This window comes from Phascolarctos cinereus, unplaced genomic scaffold, assembly GCF_003287225.1.
Source record: "Phascolarctos cinereus isolate Bilbo 61053 unplaced genomic scaffold, phaCin_HiC Scaffold_1;HRSCAF=81, whole genome shotgun sequence".
Taxonomy (NCBI): Eukaryota; Metazoa; Chordata; class Mammalia; order Diprotodontia; family Phascolarctidae; genus Phascolarctos; species Phascolarctos cinereus.
Window position 1 is genome coordinate 78,706,278 of NW_027555514.1, and position 19,599 is coordinate 78,725,876.

General features: G+C 37.8%; 1 protein-coding gene across 1 annotated transcript in view; it reads left to right on the forward strand.

The window, feature by feature from the left end:
- The window catches only part of ADARB2 (adenosine deaminase RNA specific B2 (inactive)), a 651,932-nt gene that overhangs the window by 164,923 nt on the left and 467,410 nt on the right, over positions 1-19,599 (forward strand). Inside the window, exon 2 of the mRNA XM_020990375.2 lies at positions 8,224-8,292. Coding sequence (XP_020846034.1) covers positions 8,224-8,292 — 69 coding nt within the window. The remainder of the gene's footprint in view (positions 1-8,223; positions 8,293-19,599) is intronic.

Genomic DNA, 19,599 nt, shown 5'->3' on the forward strand with positions numbered 1-19,599 from the left:
TGCCCGTCTCCTAATGTGTCTTTCCTTCAGGTTTCTGAGGCAGTTAATTTTAATTTACAGTGTGGTGGGGTGTTTCCCCCTGCTTTCCCTGCCCTACCACGACCATCCAGAAACACATGCCCCATCTCTGGAGACAGCAGAAAGAATCTGCCGTGAGGTTGGCTGGATTTTTAATGTGTCATAGAATCTCATGGCTCTGACATGTTGGGATTATCAGTCACTACTCCCAACTCCAATGCTTCAAGATAAAGCATTCAGAAATGTAGCATAAACAGGCACCTCCATCACTGGAACTGTCAGCAAAGAATCCTCATATTCAGGGTAGACTCACCTATTTTTTCCTGATATTTAAAAATTACTTGGACAAATGGTTAAGTATAATCACATATGAGTTGGCTTTTCCTTATCTCATAGGCTGAGGAATAGAGTTAAACAGAAATATATGATATTGATGATACAAATTCTTAGGAATATGCCTATACAATATTTTTTCTGCCCTTTGCCCTCCTCTGTTGCTCTGTTTTTGTCTTGTCTTACTGGCTTCTATTATTCGCTCTTCAATCCAATAAATTTGCTTCACTAAAAGATTATAATTTATCAAGATGGAAACCTTTCTTGGATTTTTCTGGGAAAACCTCCTAACACCTATCATAGTCCTAGGCACATTGTTGTTATTCAATAAATGTGTTTATAGGATCCAGAGCTGAAAGGGACCAGAGAGGTCACTGAGTCATCCAACCCCCTCATTTTAGAGGTGAGGAAATCGAGGTCCTGATACTCTGTGACTTGCCCAGTGTTGCACCGATGATAAGGGCCCGAGGTTGGAATTGAACTGAGATATTCCTTACTTAAAATCCAGAGTTATAGCTACTCTATGTCACTGTTATTTTAGAGTTGTGTTGACATTGATGAATGGGCTTAAGAACATGAAATCATAAATTTTGAACTAGAAAGCATCTGAGACCATCAAATCCAACCAGCACATTTTATAACTGAGGAAACTGAGGCTTAGAGGTATGAACCAACTTCTTTAGGGGCACACATCCAGTAAGTTACAAACATATGTATCCTTAATGCTTTTTTCAGATATCAAAGTTCTCTTGATTGATAAAGGAATCTGAGTTCAAAAATTACCTTTATTATCCAATTCTGACTCTCTATAGGATGCTGAGATTATATAAGGCCTTAGATGCCTCATGCAATCTAACTTTGGCTAGCTCCTAAGCTGTCTGAATGAATTCAGTTTTTTAAGTTTTAGAATAATTGCAAAATGTCTACATAAACTTTTCTTTTGCTTCCATAAAGCTTACAAAAAGCTGGTATAGAGGGGGGAGCTTTTTTGAGTTATCTAAATGCTTCAATTCCTTGCTTCATTTTGCCCATATAAACCCAGATTTCTTCTGTACTCAACTATAAATTATATTTTCCATCTCTCATATGGTTTCAGCCATCAAATAGAGATTCATTTGGCCATAGGAAAAGAACATAATGAGCAATATGATTGACCAAATGAGGCAACATTCCAATATGGATAGTGTACTTGACTTGAGATTAAAAAAAAAAAAAGATGGGTTCATATATTAGCTCTGTGACCATAGACAAATTATTTAACCTTTCTGATCTTTAGTTTCCTTATCTGTAAAATGGAGATAATACCTAGAGTAGGTCACCCCCCACACTCTCATTCCCCAGGTTTGGGGGGGGCCCAATGAGGTAATGCCATTTTGAAAGATGTAAAGCATAGAAATGTTAGATATTAAAATACAGACTCAGGAAAAGGAAGAAAAGAAAGAACGTGGAAGTTCAAAAATGGATAGCTAGCAAAGAATAATCTGCAGTTGGCTGTGCTTCCCAAAGAGACAAATTTTAAGCATTTTACATTACTATCTCTATACAAGATGTTATTGTCACACCCAATTGTTAAATTATTGGTAGACAGGATGAAAAGTAAAATATTTAAACAGCAAAACTGTTCTCTCTTTTCTCTAGTATGCAGCATTTTGATTATAGAAATGCATTTTTACTTCACTTATTATTCAAGTTCATCTACCCTTGGGATGTCATCATTACTGTCAATGCCTCTTTGACTGTCAATCTCTGCCTGTATTAGCTAGATATATAAAAACAAAGCCCATTGCCACTTCTTAGTAAGGCAAACATTACCCTTTGAAAAATAACTATGCTATCAACACTAGAGAATTCTCACTTCAACCAATGTGGACAGAGTCGAGGCCCAGAGACTGACCTACAGGGATATTTCTCTAGACAATTTTCAAATGCAATTCACAGTGAAATAACATGGAACTCTCAATGGATAATAATAATAGTAATAACAATAACAATAATTTCATTAGTGACACACAAACCTCTGAAGATTCACTCTAAGTCACTGACTGATAGAAATAAAATACAGAAAGGACGTCTTAGGTTATCCAGTCCAGAGTCCAGCATGGAATTGACCTAGATGACCAAAGCAGGAGAAGGAGTGAGGAAGAAGGGAGAGAGAAGAGAGAACATGTATGTTTTGGGGAGAGGGGCGAAAACAGAAAGAGAGACAGAGTCAGAGATAGCAAAAATTACAGATAAGCACACAAGAGGGAAGACAAGTTCCTAGTATTCTGTTTTAATAGTAATTGGTTCAAGCTAATTTTAAGATGAGATTTCCATCATCTGGTATTTTACCAGAAGGCAAATTCTATATTGTACCTCAATGTCATTCTGCTAGATAGTTATAGTCCTTTAGATAAAGAGTTTTCTCTTTTCTTGGATTTCTTACGTTTATATATCTCCCATTAGTTTTTTTTAGTGTTTGTGTACATGGCTTAGCCACTCTGCCATCAATCATCTTATCCCTTCTGTTGGTTTTTAAATTATTGAATCTAGCAATGGAGTCTAACCAACATTGATTTCCCCCAGTGTACCTAATTTGAGTACCTTAAATCCCTTCTTCTGGTTTCTCCATGTAAAGCCAACTAACATCAGCTCTGGTCTTGGAATACCAACATTTGTCCTTCTATTTTGTCTCAGTCTTCTCAATTTTAGCAGCTGGATTGGGGAGGTCAACAGTGTAAAAAGATGAAAAGGTTAAGACTTTAGACTGGAAGGGGAATGTAAATGGTCAAAGCATAGGATCACTAAGGGTATGTATTAGATGAACCCAGACTTGTTTTCCTCAAGCCCAGTGTATTCAACATAGGGGACTCCTCTTGGAAAAATTGAAAGAAATCAGCTTAGGAAAGAATAAAAAGAAAACATTGCTTTTTGCCATTAGGGTGCATTGATGACCTTCATTTCTGCTAAATGGGTACAAGGTAGAGAAACAAGGATGGCCCGAAACGTAATACTCTTTTAAGGTCCTCTCAGGGAGGACCAGGGTGAACAGGCCCCCTACCTCTTCTCTCCTAAGACGTGAATGCTCTCAGATGTTCAAACAGTTAATGCATCTGATTGGGCTTATTTAGGTAAGGCAGAGGAATTGAATGGTTTGTGACACTTCTGGGTATATTTTGTTTTTGTATTGCCTTAACTTCCTCACTTGTAAAATAGAGATTAATAATGGCACTTGTGTCAAATCAGTTAATATATGGAAAATGTTTTGCAAACTTTCAAAAGCAGTCTATTAATATCTGATATTATTATATGAAAGGCAGCATGGTGTAGTAGAAGGAGTGCTGGAAAGACCTAGGTTTGAATCCCATTCTGATTCCTATTAGCTGCTGATTTAGCTCTTTGAGTCTCAGTTTTCTCCTCTGGAAAATGGGAGGAATGCATCACAAGGTTATTTCAAGATCAAGTGGTAGCATGTGAAGTGATTTGGTGGGTGCCTTCATGAACTATGTAAATGGCAGGTGTCATGCCATTAGAATGCCATATAAATATCAGCTATTATTGTTGTTCTAGCCAATTAATAATGGCTAGCATTTATATAGCACTTTGAGGTTTACCAAGCACTTTACGTATCTTCACTTATGATTTTCACAACAGCTCTGTGAATGGGTGCTATTATTATTCCCATTTTACAGATGAAGGAAGTAAGGCTGAGAGGTTAAATGACATGCCTAGGGTACACAACCAAGTAGCTGCAGCATGATTTGAACTTGGGTCTTTTTGACTCCAAATTCAACACTATATCTACTCTACCATCTAGCTGCCCTATCATACGTGCTCAGGGATATCAGTCTGTCTGGGTTCTCACATGGCCACATGGCATTCTTTCAATCCCCCATTTTATGGCTCCTACTTCTCATATTTAAACCTACCCCTTAGAATTATATTATTAGGTCTCAGTGATTTCTAAAAGTCCTGGCCTTCATTGTAGGGTTATTTAAAAAGAGAGCTAGGATAGCTCTTACTCTAGCATTCATCCTGTTAGAGAAATAATAAATGTTTTTTCTTCCTTTCTTAATTAGAAATTATGAAGATAGTACTTTAAAGAGTTCCTTCTTCCCAATTCTTGCACTCATTATTTACCCATACAGCTGCTCCCTTGCACAATAGTGTCCCAATGGGATGTAGAGGTAATTAAGGAAATATTATTTCACGTATACAACCACAGTGTACATTCATTCACTCTATGTAGTCAGAACTGCTCTTAGGAGGCTATAAATTTGTATATAAAATGCCTGTGTGCTCTGGCCAGCACCTCTTACTGCACAGGATGTTTTTGTTACCATTTAACAGGGTTAACTGATGCCCTATTTTTGTGGTTGAAAGTCTTTCCCACCTTGTTAACAACATTAAGCTTTCTCAAAGGAAAACGAGAATGTAGATGAAAAATAGCAAGCACACTGATAACATACCACCTTCTATTCCCAGGTTCTCATCCAGCATGTCCTGGCCAGGACAAGAACATGGTCACCTATCCCCTTGAAAGAGAAACTGTCATTCCTAATTCATTTATACAGGGCCCTGAAGGTGCCATTAGCAAACTGAAAGAGCTCTAAAGCAAAATTAATCTAGTCTGACTGAAGCAAACTAGTTTTTCTAAAAGCTATAAAACATTTGAGAGAGGTAGGTCACACTTCTGTCCAGGCTCATGCACAGTGCCACCTGACATCTTGATGCTAGGTATATGTTTGATGTGCCTAAAGAAAGGGAATAATAACAATGATAGCTCACTTTGGCATAGTGCATTAAGGTTTACGAAGTACTTTCCTTGCAACCTTTAGGTAGGATGTTTAGTCCCATTTTAGTGATGAAGACACTGAGGCACAGACAACCCACCCTCTTGATTCCAAGGATAATACTTCTCTACACTAAATTATGTTATCTATCATCTGCCTTATGTTCACTCAAGATCTAACTGAGATGGTGTCAATTACATATATGGGTAGAGGAAATGTCTATTTGCAGAACTAAACTCAAATTTTTCCAAGGTCTCAAAAGTAGTTTGTTTGTATGCTATGCATTTCTTCAATAATAATAATGATAATAAAAGTAATAATAATAATAGCTCATATTTATAAAGTACCTTGAGGTTTTCAAAGCACTGTATATGGGTCATCTCATTAGATCTTCACAAAAATCCTGGGAGATAGGTGCTATTACCATCCCCATTTTATGGATGAGGAAACTGAGGCTGAAAGAGGCCATATGGCTTGCCCACTACGAAATATCTGGGATAGGATTTGAACTCAGGTCTTCTTGACTCCAATTTCATCACCCTTACCTGCTGGGCCTCCTAAAGCCTCTTTCCAAAGATCTCACCAAATCCCAAATCACATTGCAAATTCTTACTGAATTCTTGCAAGATTTTTTAGTAAGCACTACAGGGAAGACAATGCTGCTGCTCTGTGTAACCTAGGTGGGGGAGAGAACAAGTGAATGTCTTGTACCAAGGAAGTAGATTGACGTCTCTGCTGTTCATAATCCTATAAATTCAGAGCACTAACACACATGCAAAGTGGAGGGGAGAGCAAGCTTTGTTGGCTTGGGACAACTCAGTTGCCACATATCCAGGTCAGGTAGCCTCAGGTAGCTGCACTTTGCTCTTTGTGTAGTTTCTTGTGTTCTTCTGGTTCACTGATTCCAGTGCAGCCTGAAGAGTGAGTAGCATACGTTTCTCTCCCTGCATGTTCTCTATGTCTGTGCTCCAGATGGCATGCACCTACAAAATATGAGTGTAGCAAAAATACCTTATCAAGGTCCCTGTGCCTAAGGTTCCACAGAACCTCATGAGCATCTACTCTATTATATTTTCAGCAGATAGCAAACTCTTTTAGTGAAGGAATAGAGTCCCCAGATTCTGACTAGAGAATTAGTTAGTGAAATGCCTCTACAAATAATAGGTATGGATTAAAGGTTATAGGACCATAGATTTAGGCCTGAAAATGTCCTGGGAAGTGATCTAGACCTCATTTTAAAGATGGAAAAAAGTGAGGTCTAAAGAGTTTAAGTGATTTGGTCAAGGTAACACAGACCGTACATGGTAGAACCAGAATTTGAACCCAGATCTGGCTACCAACCCAGCACTCTTCCCACAGCTTATTTTGACTGCTTCTTTTGGTGGCTTCAACATAATTTCTCAAGGATATAGGGTGGCCTGCTGGAAAGAGCCCTGAAAAGGAAGTCAGATTTGGGCTCTGATATTGAACTTCCCCTAACTAGCTGTGAGACCTTGAGTATATCCCTGGTATTCTCTGTGTTGTAGGCTCATACTGTCCAGTTTCTAATATCATTTCCAATTTTCACATGCTATGATTATTTGTTAACACGGAGTCCTTCATCTCCCCTCAATGTTTTTAGTACAAGGAATAGTACAAATTTAAGACATCTAGGTAGGAGTGTTTGGGAGTAATTTTTGGCAGCTAGATTCTTGCCCTTTCCTTCAAATGACAGCAGTCAGGCCATATGCTATGCTACCTATATATAGGGCCAGACCTGCATAAAGCACAGTAACTTGAGTCCAAGAAGGACTGAGGAGACATAGTCACTTAGACATTGTCAAAGGTCCGGGCAGTTTGTTAGCCTTTGATTTATTGTGGCACAAAGTGCCCTGGCCCATCCCAGCTGGAAGAATGACTGCCACTCCGCCCCAGACACTGCCCCACTTGTCACCTCAACTCAGTTCCCATACTAATTTCTCCGAGAATCTATCTTCTTCTTCACCCTTGGCTCCACCCAGGGTTGTTTTTATCCAGAAGACAGCTACCATCAAGGTGCATTCTTGAAGAAGTAGCGGGGGCAGCTGAGGGTCCTAATGTATATTGTGATGGGATCAGGTGACCCAGGCAAGCTAGGAGAGATAGATTGGACCATTCACTGACAAAGGACAATAGGCATCTCTTCATCCCTTTAGTGTGGTGATGAAATGACAACCCAGGAGCATGGGAAAGAGGAGAAGAAAATATCCCTCCCCTTCCTCCATTCTTGAAAGAGTCTTTCCCAAACAGTGATTTTTAAATTTACCTTCTAGAGATGATGCTAACGATAGTTGATTCAGGGTGGGAAAGCACTTGAAAAACATAAAGTGTTGTGGAAAAAAACACGTTTTACTGGACCTGATATTCTAGGAATCCTGGGTTACTAAACTACCTTTAGGGAAATGAATAAGTGAACCAAGAGAACTGAATTGCCCATAAAGGATACTCACCAGGATGCCAATTAGTGAATTATCTCAAAAGCATTAATTGCCACACATGGGTGAATAGCACTTCACTCTGGGGTTAGTTTCATAATCCATCACCTCATTGTTATCACTTAGCACGTGATGACCATGGTAATCCAGACACTGCTCCACAGAAGCTTTAGACCTCTCCAACACCCCCCCTCTTTTTTTTTAAATTTAGGTACTTTTTGTTCAGTGCTCATTGTGATATTTTGAGAGGACTAAAAAGCAACTGGACTGCTGATTTCTCTTAATTCCATTCTCCCCACTACTTCAAGGCAAAAAAGGGACTGAAATCTCATTGAGCTCAGTGGAAAATATTCACAGCTGATGAGAGAAGTAACCTAAGGGGATAAATTATGGTAACTACCGCTTTCTCACATTCAAGTTACTAGTTTATCTTTTAAACTCATGGGTTTCTTGAGAAAGAAGGGAGCCTGCTTTTAAAATTGTTTGTAGTCTCTTCTTACAGAAATTGTGTATAGTCTTTTCTTATAGAAGGGAACATTCCCACTGTCATCTATGGGGTCCATTGGGTGGACTCTTGTCAGGTTTTTCTTGAACACCTGGAAGCATCACCTAAGCGCAGAGACCCACTCGTGCTTTTTTTCATGCAGGCTGGCTCCCAGGGAAATACCATGCCAGTGTTCCACAGATTTCACTGGATACCAGTCAGTTTCTTCTGGGTAAGTAAAAAATAGTGACATTAATTTACCTCTTAGTTTGTGATATTCCCCAGGGAGACATTCCGGTGTGGTGGAAAGATTGCTGGATGTGGAGTCAGTCTATTTGGTTTCCAATTCTGACTTTGCTACCCATGTTTTATTTTGAGTAAATTTCTTAATCTCTGCAGGATGCAGTTTTTTTTTTCATGTGTTTAAAAGAGAGAGAGAGAGAATTGGACTAAATATACTTTAAAGAAGTTTCTTGCTCCAGAGATCTGTGACTCAGCCATTGCTTTGGTCTCTGTTCATATATACGATCAACCTGTGGTTTCCTGTGGATGAAAATGTCAAAATCCTGTGTCCTATGAACTGTCAAAATCATAAATATTGCCCTCCCTCCCCAATGCTTGTTTCCTCTTAAACTTAGGGTCATTAAAAGCTAAAAGTCAACAGTCTCTCACAAATGGTAAATCCCGAGATGCTTATATCTTTCTTTGTGGTTGGAGAATTTGGTGATCCAGTGTTAGCATCAGGAATTAGGATGTAGCAATGAGCACATGGAGAATCAATTCTTGGAGCTAGAAATGGAAGCTAGGATGTGAGCATGGTTTTAGCAGGCTATCATTTACTACCATCTTGTCATCTCCAGCATGTATGTGGTGATTTGCAAAGGATGCACAGGTCATTCAACTTGGTGGTATAGTAGATAGAACTCTGGACTTGTAATCAGGAAGACCTGTATTGTCATTTTGCCCTAGACACTTACTAGGTCCCCCTTGATGACTGTGGGAAAATCACCAAATCTCTTCAGCCTTGGTTTTCTCATTCATAAAATAAAATAACACCTTCCTCACAAAGTTGATGTGAGAATTTATTGAGATGTAAGCTCCTTGAAGGCAGGGACTATCTTTTTCATCTTTTTGTATCCCCAGTGTACAGTGCCTGGCCCAAAGTGCTCAATAAATGTTTATTGTTTGATAAAGCTGCATTGTTATTTTTATTATTAATCAACAATCTCCCTCTCTCCTTCTCCCCTTTGCACCTCTTCCCCTTTCTTCTTCTTCTTCCTCCTTTCTCTACTCCTCTTCCCCTTCACTGTCATCCCTCCTTCTCACCCCTACCTCTTTTTCTCCCTGGTTGTCTCCCCCTCTCTCTCTTCTTCCCCTTTTACCCTTCAACCCCTGCTCCTTCCTTCCTTAACCCTCTCCCTCCTCTCTCTTTAACCCCCTCTCTCATACTAACAGGATGTTAAGAGTCTTACTGTTTAAATAAGCATTTGTTCTCTTTAGAATTTGGGCTTAGCAGCTTATGTGTAGTTTTCCTACTTTAACTGAATGGGCTTTCATTCATTAGAATATTGTCTACTGTGCAGCACACCTGTTCCTACAAGTGCTACTGTCATTTCTGTATAAGCCTTTATTTGGATTAACATGGTATTTGGGATTATTTTTTGCTATATAGTATCATTTTAACATATCAAATTTTATAGCTAATGATTGAACATAAATGATTTATCATTTATCAATTATTAATAAACTGTGTTCTAATTATTTTTAGAGATAGTCAAAGATAATTTTATTCCTTTTATCATTATGCTCAGTTCTATATCATATCAGCAGATTCGATACATATATTTAGCCTTTAGCAAAGCATTTGCAAAAACTTCTTATGCTACCTTTGTGGGCAAGCTAGAGAGATCTTAATAGAACAATTAGTTGAACTTGGAATTGGCGAAGTAATCAGACCTAAACAGGATGTTAGTTACTCACTAATGAGTTTATGTCAGCTTAGAGAAAGGTCTTTATTGGAGTCCCCTAAGCATCTGTCCTTGGTCCTGTGCTATTTTAACACTTGCTTATGTAGCAATCAAGGTGGCAGTTTGAAATTGACAGAAGACAAAGCTGAGAGTGACAGCTAATGTTGGAGGGGGGAAGATGTAAAAAGATCTTGGTAATGGACAAAACCTAATAAGATTAAACTTAATGGAGATAAATGCACAGTCTTATACCTGGTTCAAAAAACAGTATTAAGAAGGTATATAGTAAGTTCCTCTGAAAAATATCTAGAAACTTGAATTTTTTACAAGGTCAAAATGCCAACAGTGAGGTATTTCAACACCTTCTCTCTCTCTTTCCCACTCCCCAAAATGCTGATGAAATCAACCTGGATTAAGAAAGAAATTATAAAGGATGGAAATGAGAGTCTTCTGTATTGTATCCTAGCCAGGCCACATCTAGATTATTGTGTTCAGTTTGGGGCACCACATTTTAGAAAGAACACTGATGAGAATTTGGTGGATGATAAGATTCTAAGTGAAAAGCAACTAGCAGAGTAAACAGCCTCAATCAGTGGGATGAATTTTGGATTAGCCTCTCTGGGCTCAGTTTCTCTATCTATAAAATAGGGGAGTTAGACTAGATGGACTCCCCCCATGCTCTAAATCTATGATCTGATCTAAGTAAACTGGCCTTCTTGCCATTCCTCATAAATGATTATCAATCTCCTGTCTCCCAAAATCTCTAGTTTCCTTCAAATTTCAGTTCAAGCTCCACTTCAACATAAAAGCTAATAGAGCCAGGCCTGTCCTTTCCCTAATCCCTCAAAAAAAAGAATTGTCTGATAAATATTCTGCGTGTGTGTATGTGTCTGTGTGTATGTCCGTATGTATGTCATCTTCTCTGATAGACTGTAAGCTACTTATGTAACCTACTTAACAAAGATGTTGTGTGCATAAATTGAGATAATGGGTGTTAAATGCTTTAAAACTATAAAGGGCCTTGTTGATATTGATTGCATTATTGCTATCTAGCCCACTCAGATTTTACCACAAATAGAATTTATCCTGTTTTACTTTAACAACTTTCAAGTATAGTACAGAAGCTAAGGAAGCATTTGCCAAAATAAGACAATAGAATTGTATGTGTGTCGAGGGGGATGGGGGATGATGGAATCCTTTATTCCATCATGGAAATAATTCCCTTTTTCTACATAGCTTCCTCATCTTCATTTTAATTCCCCAATTCTTCCCTGAGATGAATTTAACCTCTTTTTTTTTTACCACTTCAAAAGGGCTTTTTAGCTAGTTCTCTTCAATGAACTGGAGTGAAGACACTTGTATGTGTTGGCACATACTTAAAAAAATCTCTCAGTCTGATGCCAATCTCTTAACTGATGATGGTATCACTTCTGCGATTAAATTACTTTCTCAGTATTAATAATGTCACATGGGTTAGGATGGTTTCTCCCCATTTTCCAACATGGAGAGGCATAACTATTTTTTTTCAGAGAGTGTAAGGATAAAAGAGAAAAACAAAACATGCTAGTAGGAAAAGAGTCTCAGACCATCACTTTTATTTCCTGACTAAAGCTATTATTGTCATTGGATACTCAGGTCAAACTACATTATTCTCATTATTAAAGATTTTAGCAGACCTTTTTCTTAGAAAATCAGGCATTTAAAATTAGTAGTTCATATGTGAAAAATCTCCGATTTCATTAGCATTAGGAACTCCCCATGTGTGAACTCCTTCCACCAATACAAACTGCAACCCATTTATCACTTAGCACATAAGCCCCTGGGAGTTATATAGAAATTGAGTCTTGGATCCCAAAGGTAGTAAGGGACACACATGGTTATATTTATGTAGTAAATTTAAAAATCACTTCCTAGGAAAGGCTTTTTAAGGAATGGGAAGAAAAAAGGAGTATATTTTTCTCCTCTCAGAAAATCAATGAAATCAACAAACTTTTTCATCGTGTCAGATATGTCAGGTTATTTTCAAGACTTTTATGAACCAAACTGGTTTAAATGTTCTTTTGCAAGAGGAGTCTCAAGGAGGATGGCCTAACTTAAAAAAAAATTTGACCTGAACTTCGAAGAGAATTGGATTCAAATTCTGACGCTGTTCCTTTTGGCTAGGTGACTTTGGACAAGTCATTTAAATTTTCTGGTCTTCCCTTTGCTCATTTCTCTAGTAACATGAGGGTGGTGGACTATATAGTTTCTAAGATACCTTCTAGTACTCATTTTGTAGCATACCACTCCATCTGAATTTGTTCTATGTGGTTGGACCAAACAACCTTTAAAAACCCTTCTAAAAATAAGATTTCATGAGTCAATGTCTATACAGAATTTCAAAAAGAGATAGTTACGTAACAGGACCAATTTTGGATTTTAAGTAATATTTAGGTTTTAGTCCTAGTTATTATTATAAAATCATAGACTTAAAATCAAAGGAGATCTTAGAAGCCAACCCCTCCATGCCCCCCAGTTTTATAGATGAAGTACTGAGGACTGGAAAAAAGTGATTTGCCCAGGGTTACACAGATAGGAAGTGATAGATGCCAGGATGCAAAAGTAGGTCCTCTGAAGCTGTTCATTGTTACTTGCCCTAGGTTTCACAGGTAGTAAGTAGCACAACTGCGAATCAAATCCAAGTTTTCAAATACCAAACTGAAAATATTTTGCACTGCACCATGATCTCTCATAGCAACAAAGAAGTAACAAAGGTTTATAGCTCTGTAGAAGGAATAATCAGCCACAATGAAAAACTCCAATGAGAGGACTGATAGGGTGAGCTCCTGCCTTGCCCTACCCACCCTCCTTGGCAATGACAGTTGCACCATTATCTTGAGTATCCTATATCCTTGCCATGGGGAAAGGGAGAGTCTCTCTATCCCGCAGCTGATGGCATGCTGAATACTACTTGGACCAAGTGCAAAAATTTCTAGTTATGGAATTATTATTCTCATTATGATTAAATAGGATTCTACGGCACATAAAATCTATAGGGAATGAATTGTGATAAAACAAAATTTAAAAAGTCTACTAGAACAAGAATAGAGAAGCTTCTCACTAGCTATGTGACTCTGGGAAAGTCATTCCACCCTCACAATATTCTTATCTATATAATGAAGGCATTGGACTTAGATGATCTCTAAGATCTTTTCTCAAAGAAAAAGAAATTATTAACAGATTGACTTGGAGGCTAGGAGTCCCCATAATCTGTTGTTAAAAGACTGAAACTTTTAAAAAGTTACTCAGCCCTTTTTCTGTGTCCTGTATTAATAGTTTAAGCTGTCTTTATATTAGTCTCTGGGTCTGCCAAAGTGATGACAAGCATATGTTTCAACAGAGATTTCTTTTTAAAAACTCATCACTGGGTATTTTTTTCCAGGCATATATACTGGGGACACTTGTAAGTGTTGACAAATAAACCAGGACAGGGACTACTTTTTAAGCTAGCTATTTCTTTTTTAATTTTATTTTTAATTTAGGGGACTACTTTAATTCATGAACTCCTCTGAGAAGCTGGGCTCATGAACAATTTGTCCATTAAAAAGGGTAGAATGTTAGTACCAATTTTTTTCACATCTAAACTACATCGAAAGCTTAGGTTTTTCAGGAGATTAAGTTTTAAACAGTCGCTTCATTAAGGACTTGTGAAGACTGAGAGCACATAGGATGTTGAGCCATGCTTGCTTTTGTTCTTAATTAGATGTCAGTTTCAAGAAAATTATGATAGAAGGAGAAGAAATTAAGTTCAACAAGTATTTACGGAACACCTGCTGTCTGTCCAGTGCCGTGCTCAGTAAACACCATAGTAGATCCAGAAGAAATAGAAGATGTGACTGGAGAATTGCATTTTATAGGTAAAGAAACTGAGGCCCTTAAAGATTGACTTACCCAAGATAATGCGGGAGCTAAGTAGCAGAGCTAGGATTCAAGCCCAGGTCCTTTGCCTCCAAAGTATCCTCTCTGCTAAGGCATTTTCTTTGTGCTCAAGAATCATAAGAGCATGTGGTTACGGATTTATAGCTGGAAGGAACTTTAGAGGCCATAGTGCAACACTCTAATTTTTAGATGCAGAAATCGAGGCTGGGACAACTCAAATGACTTTCCTAGGCTCACAAAGCTAGCAAGTGTCTGAGGAAGAATTTAACCCTAGGTCTTCCTGACTCTAAGAATAATACTCTATCCAGTACCCTAGTAAAAAGAAAAATAATTTTTTTTTGTATTGCATTGTATACCTAGTGCCTCAAATTGAATCTTATGGCCTTGTTAAAGAGGCATGGCTTGTAATTTCCAAAACATTCATTCACTTCACAGATATTTTTGAGAACCTATGAGGTGCAAGTTTGAAGGAAGCACAAAGCAGAACAAACTGCATCTCCCATCTTCATTGAAGACTTGTGTGAGTAAATGCCAGTGTGTGCTAACAAGCACCGTGGGAGGATGGAAAAAGGAGAGAGCCACTTAGGACAGAAATGGAATGGAAGGCTTTTGCTGGCTGAGCAGGGCTACAACTAGGCTTGGAAGGATAGGAAGGATTCTGGAGATGGAGAAGCAGGTGGCAAAGACTGAAATACAAACAACACAACTGAAATTCTTGTTTTCTCCAGATCCCACTGTCAACCTCTTTCTTCCTAGCTTTCCCCAGAGATCTCACATTCAATGCAACAAGATCCCTACCTAGTATCAGAATTTGAAGGCAACAACAATCAGTAGAATAATTAACATTCACAGAGTGAATTGGAGAAAAGCAAGCCCCATTCCAAGGTAGACATAGTAATCATAGACCTGCACACTAGAGAGGGAGAAGGAAATAGAAATGAATGGGGGTGAAGTGGTGGGGGGGAGGTAGAGAGGGGAAAAGAGAGAGAAAGAGAGATACTATGATACCCTGGCAGTGCTTCCCCAGCTGGGAGAATTTGATCTTTTTTTTTTTCCATTTCTGAGACTGTCTAGTGAGCAGAATTTGTTTCATTATAATAATTTATCACCTACAAGACACCAGAGCTACAAAGAGATCGCTGAATAATAGATGAAATTGTGCTGAACAAAGTCTCTGCCCTAAGGAGCTTTCTGTGTAAAGGCATAAGTGGTACCATGTAGGACAAGTAAAACACAATCCGGGATGTATCGTCAAATAAAACTAGGTGGTTCGTTCTCTCTCTCTCTCTCTCTCTCTCTCTCTCTCTCTCCCTCCCTCCCTCTCTCCATCTCCCTCTCTCTCCCTCTCCTTCCCCATCTCTCCCTCCTCTCTCCTCTCTCTCTCTCTCTCAAATACATACACACACGTATATATGTATATATATATATATATATATGTATATACATATATATATGTTAAAAGCTTTATTTGCATACAGTTTTATGCTTTGTAAATAAATGTATTATATAAATATAAAGATATACATCTATATATATATATAAAACTCTCTTCCTTTGTGTAACATATAATATATATATATATATACACACACATATATATAGTCTCACTTCCTATCATACCATCATTAATTTTTATTTTATATTTCTTTTTGAGAGACAACATGATGCAATGAAAAAAAAATACTAGTCTTGGTGTGAAATATTTGGGTTTGAGTTCCAGTTTTAGAACTTAGGAGCTATATGACTTAATCCTTTAGAATTTGTTTCACTTCTATAAAATTGACATAATAATGCCCTAACTACCCTGTAGAGTTATTGTAATGCTTTTGAAGCCCTTACGATAACCTTGTGTAGTAGTTAATTTATAATTCTAACTCTTCTAGGGTAGATGAAATATTTGTTTCTATTTGTAAGTTATAATCATCATCATTATCTTTAGTGTCTCCTATTAACATGAAAATGGGTCTAATATTTGAAAACTTTAAGGCCTTAGCAGTTGATAATTTAAAAGGAATTGGCAGAAATAGATTGAAGTAAAGAAAAACTTTCTAATAGGTTGAGGTGTTCAATAGTGAAACTGATTGCACTGGGAGGCAATGGGTTTCCCCTTCACGGAGGTTCAAGCAGAGACTGCATGGTTACCCATCAGTGAAATCATAGAAAGAATGTTTGCTAAAATATACACTGGACTAGTTTTGTGTAGTTCTGTCTAATCCTTAAATTCTCTGATTCTGAAAAAAACAACAAATTGATTTTGAATGGAAGATTATAAGAAGAGTGCATCTGTGGTGAGAACAGAGGAGATGGAAGCCCCCCCCCCCCAAGACAAGCTTTCCTTGCATCTTATTTTTGCTTAGAGGTGGTCCTCTATGTTAGAACCAAACAAAAAAAAATCTTTGATTAGGTGTTTCCTGGATGTGGAATAATTTTCCTAGGCAGAGGTTTATTTCTCTGTCAACATAATTTTGAATCTTGGTTTTGTCATCCATTTTTTTTAACATTTTCTTTCAACTCTGTTTGATTCATCTGCCAAGCTGAAAAGCATGGCTTCTAGGTTCTTCACCCAAGTCATTGATAAAAATGTTAAATAGGACAAGGCTAATAATGACAACTGACATTTACATAGAGTTTGATGGTTTGCAAATAACTATGCTCATGGTTTCACTTGATCCTTGCAATAGCCCTGGGAAGTAAATGCCATTATTATTCTCATTTTATAGATGAAGAAATGAAGGTAGATAAGAGTTAAGTGACATGCCTAGGATCACAAAGCTTAGTAAGTATCTGAGATAGCATTTGACCTAGGTCTTCCTGACTCCATCTCCAATATTCCTATGCCAGGAATTTTTAATCTTTTCTGTGTCATGGATCCCTTTGGCAGTCTGGTGAAAACTGTACACTACTTCCAAGAATAATGTTTTAAGTAATTGAAGGAAATGTTCATCTTTAACTAGAGATTAGTGAAAATAAAAATGTAATTTTTTTTCCTCCAACCCAGTTCATGGACTCCCTGGAATCTATCCAGTAGGTCAGTAGATGCCCCCTGGTAAGAACCTCTGCACTATGTTGTCCTAACCCTGTAATATGGCCTAATGACCTCTCTCTAGCATGGTATAAATCCACTAATGGGATGAAAGTGATGAAGAATTCAAATGCTTTGCAAAGGTCACCTATTCAAATCACTTCATTTTATAGATGGCAAAGAGAGGTATCACTATCTTTACGACCTTGGGCAAGTCATTTGTCTTCTTGCAAACTTGGCTTCCTCATCTATAAAAGGAGAAAAGTGGACTAGATGACTTCAGAAGTTCCTGTGTGTCCTAAGTCTGTGATCCTATGGCTCTCCCATGGTCATACAAGTAATATGTTGTAGTGCAAGTAGCCAATAGCTGAAAGCTTTATGTTGTTTTAAGATTTACACATGGTTTTTCTCTGTATAACCCTCTCCCTTATTGTATATGACTGTTCAACTTGCCAAAAATCCACCTAACTGTATCCTTTTAGAAGCATGCCAAACCTCCAAATGTCCTGACCTAGGCAAAGATGAGAAGCAATAGCTAAAGAAAGTACTTTCTATGTCTATGCAGCTCTTGTAGAAGATACGGAAACATTTGAGCAGAAATAATTCTTACAACATCTAGGACTCATTCAAACTCTGTCAGGAGACTCTTGTGGTAAAAAGAAAGGAGAAGTATGCTCCCTAAGAACTCCTAGAAAGAATGTCCTCCTTGTATCTGCTCTCCACACACTACTGTGCTCATCGACTATTTCCTTCTCTACTCACAAGAGGCAATTTACTCCTCCATTTTACAAATTACTTCTGGTGTCATTACTATGGAGTGATTTAATGATCTGAGAGTTTAAGAACATGTTAATCTTGAAGCCCTGCTACAGTATTTGTGGAAGGCTGTTTGCATGTCACTTTACTTAGTTATTCTCTCTCAGCAATATGTAGACCTCAGTAATTCCCAAATATTGAAGGGGAAGAATCGGGGATCATCAGTGGTACCAGATGGCTGGGCAAGATTGGGTTAGCATTTGAGTCCTGGCCAAGTTGAGGACTGGGAAGTGCGTGGAACGTGTGTGGTAGAGTAGAATATGGAGTGTGTAGTCAGAACACCTTCATTCAAATCCAGACTCTGACACTAACTTAGCTGTGTGGTCTTTGGATAGCCATCCAAACATTAATGATGACTTAGGCTGGGAAAAGGAAAGCTAAAGGATCACTTGTGGCCTTTGGTTTTTAATTTTTTTCAAAACCCTTTAAAAGAAAATATTTCTTTAGACAATTTAGAAAACAAAGGTAAAAAAGACTGGCTTTTCCACTTCAACCCTACTGGTACATTTCATCCTATCATGATTTCAGAGTAATGATTTTCTAATGCATAAAATGAAAAGGTTGAACTATCCAGGGTTCTTAACCTGTGAACTATAACCTTAGTTTAATTTGACAATCATTATATTACAGTACAATTGTGTGTGGGGGGTAATTCGATGTATTTTATTTTGTGCATTTAAAAATATTATTCTGAAATGGGTCCCAAGGCTTCCCCAGACTTCCAAAGGGATCAAAAATACATACAAAAAGGCTGTGAACACCATTCAGCCTTTAATGTTCTGTGATTCTCAACCTTCTGCTTTTCTTTTTCTCCTACCTCGTCTATGCTGACTAGGTGTTTTCCAGGATGCTGGGTGTTTTTATCCAGCACTGTGGACTTTTCTATCCCTAGCTTCAGACTTTTTTCCTGAGCTTGATTCTTATGATACTATGCCTGCTTGGTATTCAGACACTGACACCTACTACTGAACTTTTCCCTTCACTTTCTTTGTGAGAAAGAGGCCCAGGAACATCTTGAGTATAGGAAAGCCTTCTAACATCTCACAACCAAGCAGCCTGTCTCTGTGGCCAGATTCATTTCTTCAGGGCAGGCAGGCAGGCAGGAGAGTGTTTTTATCAAAAGCAATTCAGCTGTCCCTAATGAGTCTAATGGAAATTTTTTAACAACTTGATGGGGTTTTTTTAATTTTGTGAGTTCGTAAAATGGCCAGTAAGGGGAAGAGAGCAGAGGAGCTTGCTAGCTCTATCCACAAAGCATACAAAAGTAATATACCTTTTGAATAGAGAAAAGGGAAAGACTATAAAGTGGAACAATGAAGTCTTGTATTCATAAAATTTTCAGTTTAGGTGAGTTCAGATTACATTTATAAACTCCTCACCCTCTTGTATTTGGCTTCTGTCTGTCTCTCCATTCAAAAGCAAACCTTATCACTATCAGTGAATCTTGAAAAATGCTTCAAACACAGGGCACATGGCTCCTTTCAAGAACAGCTAGCAGTTTTCAAGTTTTTTTCTGTTTTTACATTGACAATTCCAGAGGCTAATCATACACTGTAAACATAGTTTTATCTGTGACTTTGTGGGAGACATGTTGATGATGACTTAGCCTTGGAAAATGAAAGCTAAATGATAACTAACTGGGTTTGTTTTTTAATTTTTTTCAAAACCTTTGAAAAGAATGTTTCTATGGACAATTTCACAAAGTAAAGATGAAAAGGACATGATTTTCCATTTCAACCCTACTAGGATGCTTCATCCCATCATGATAGTAAACTCATTTTCTTGGAGTATATCTACCAGGAGAGTGTAAACTACA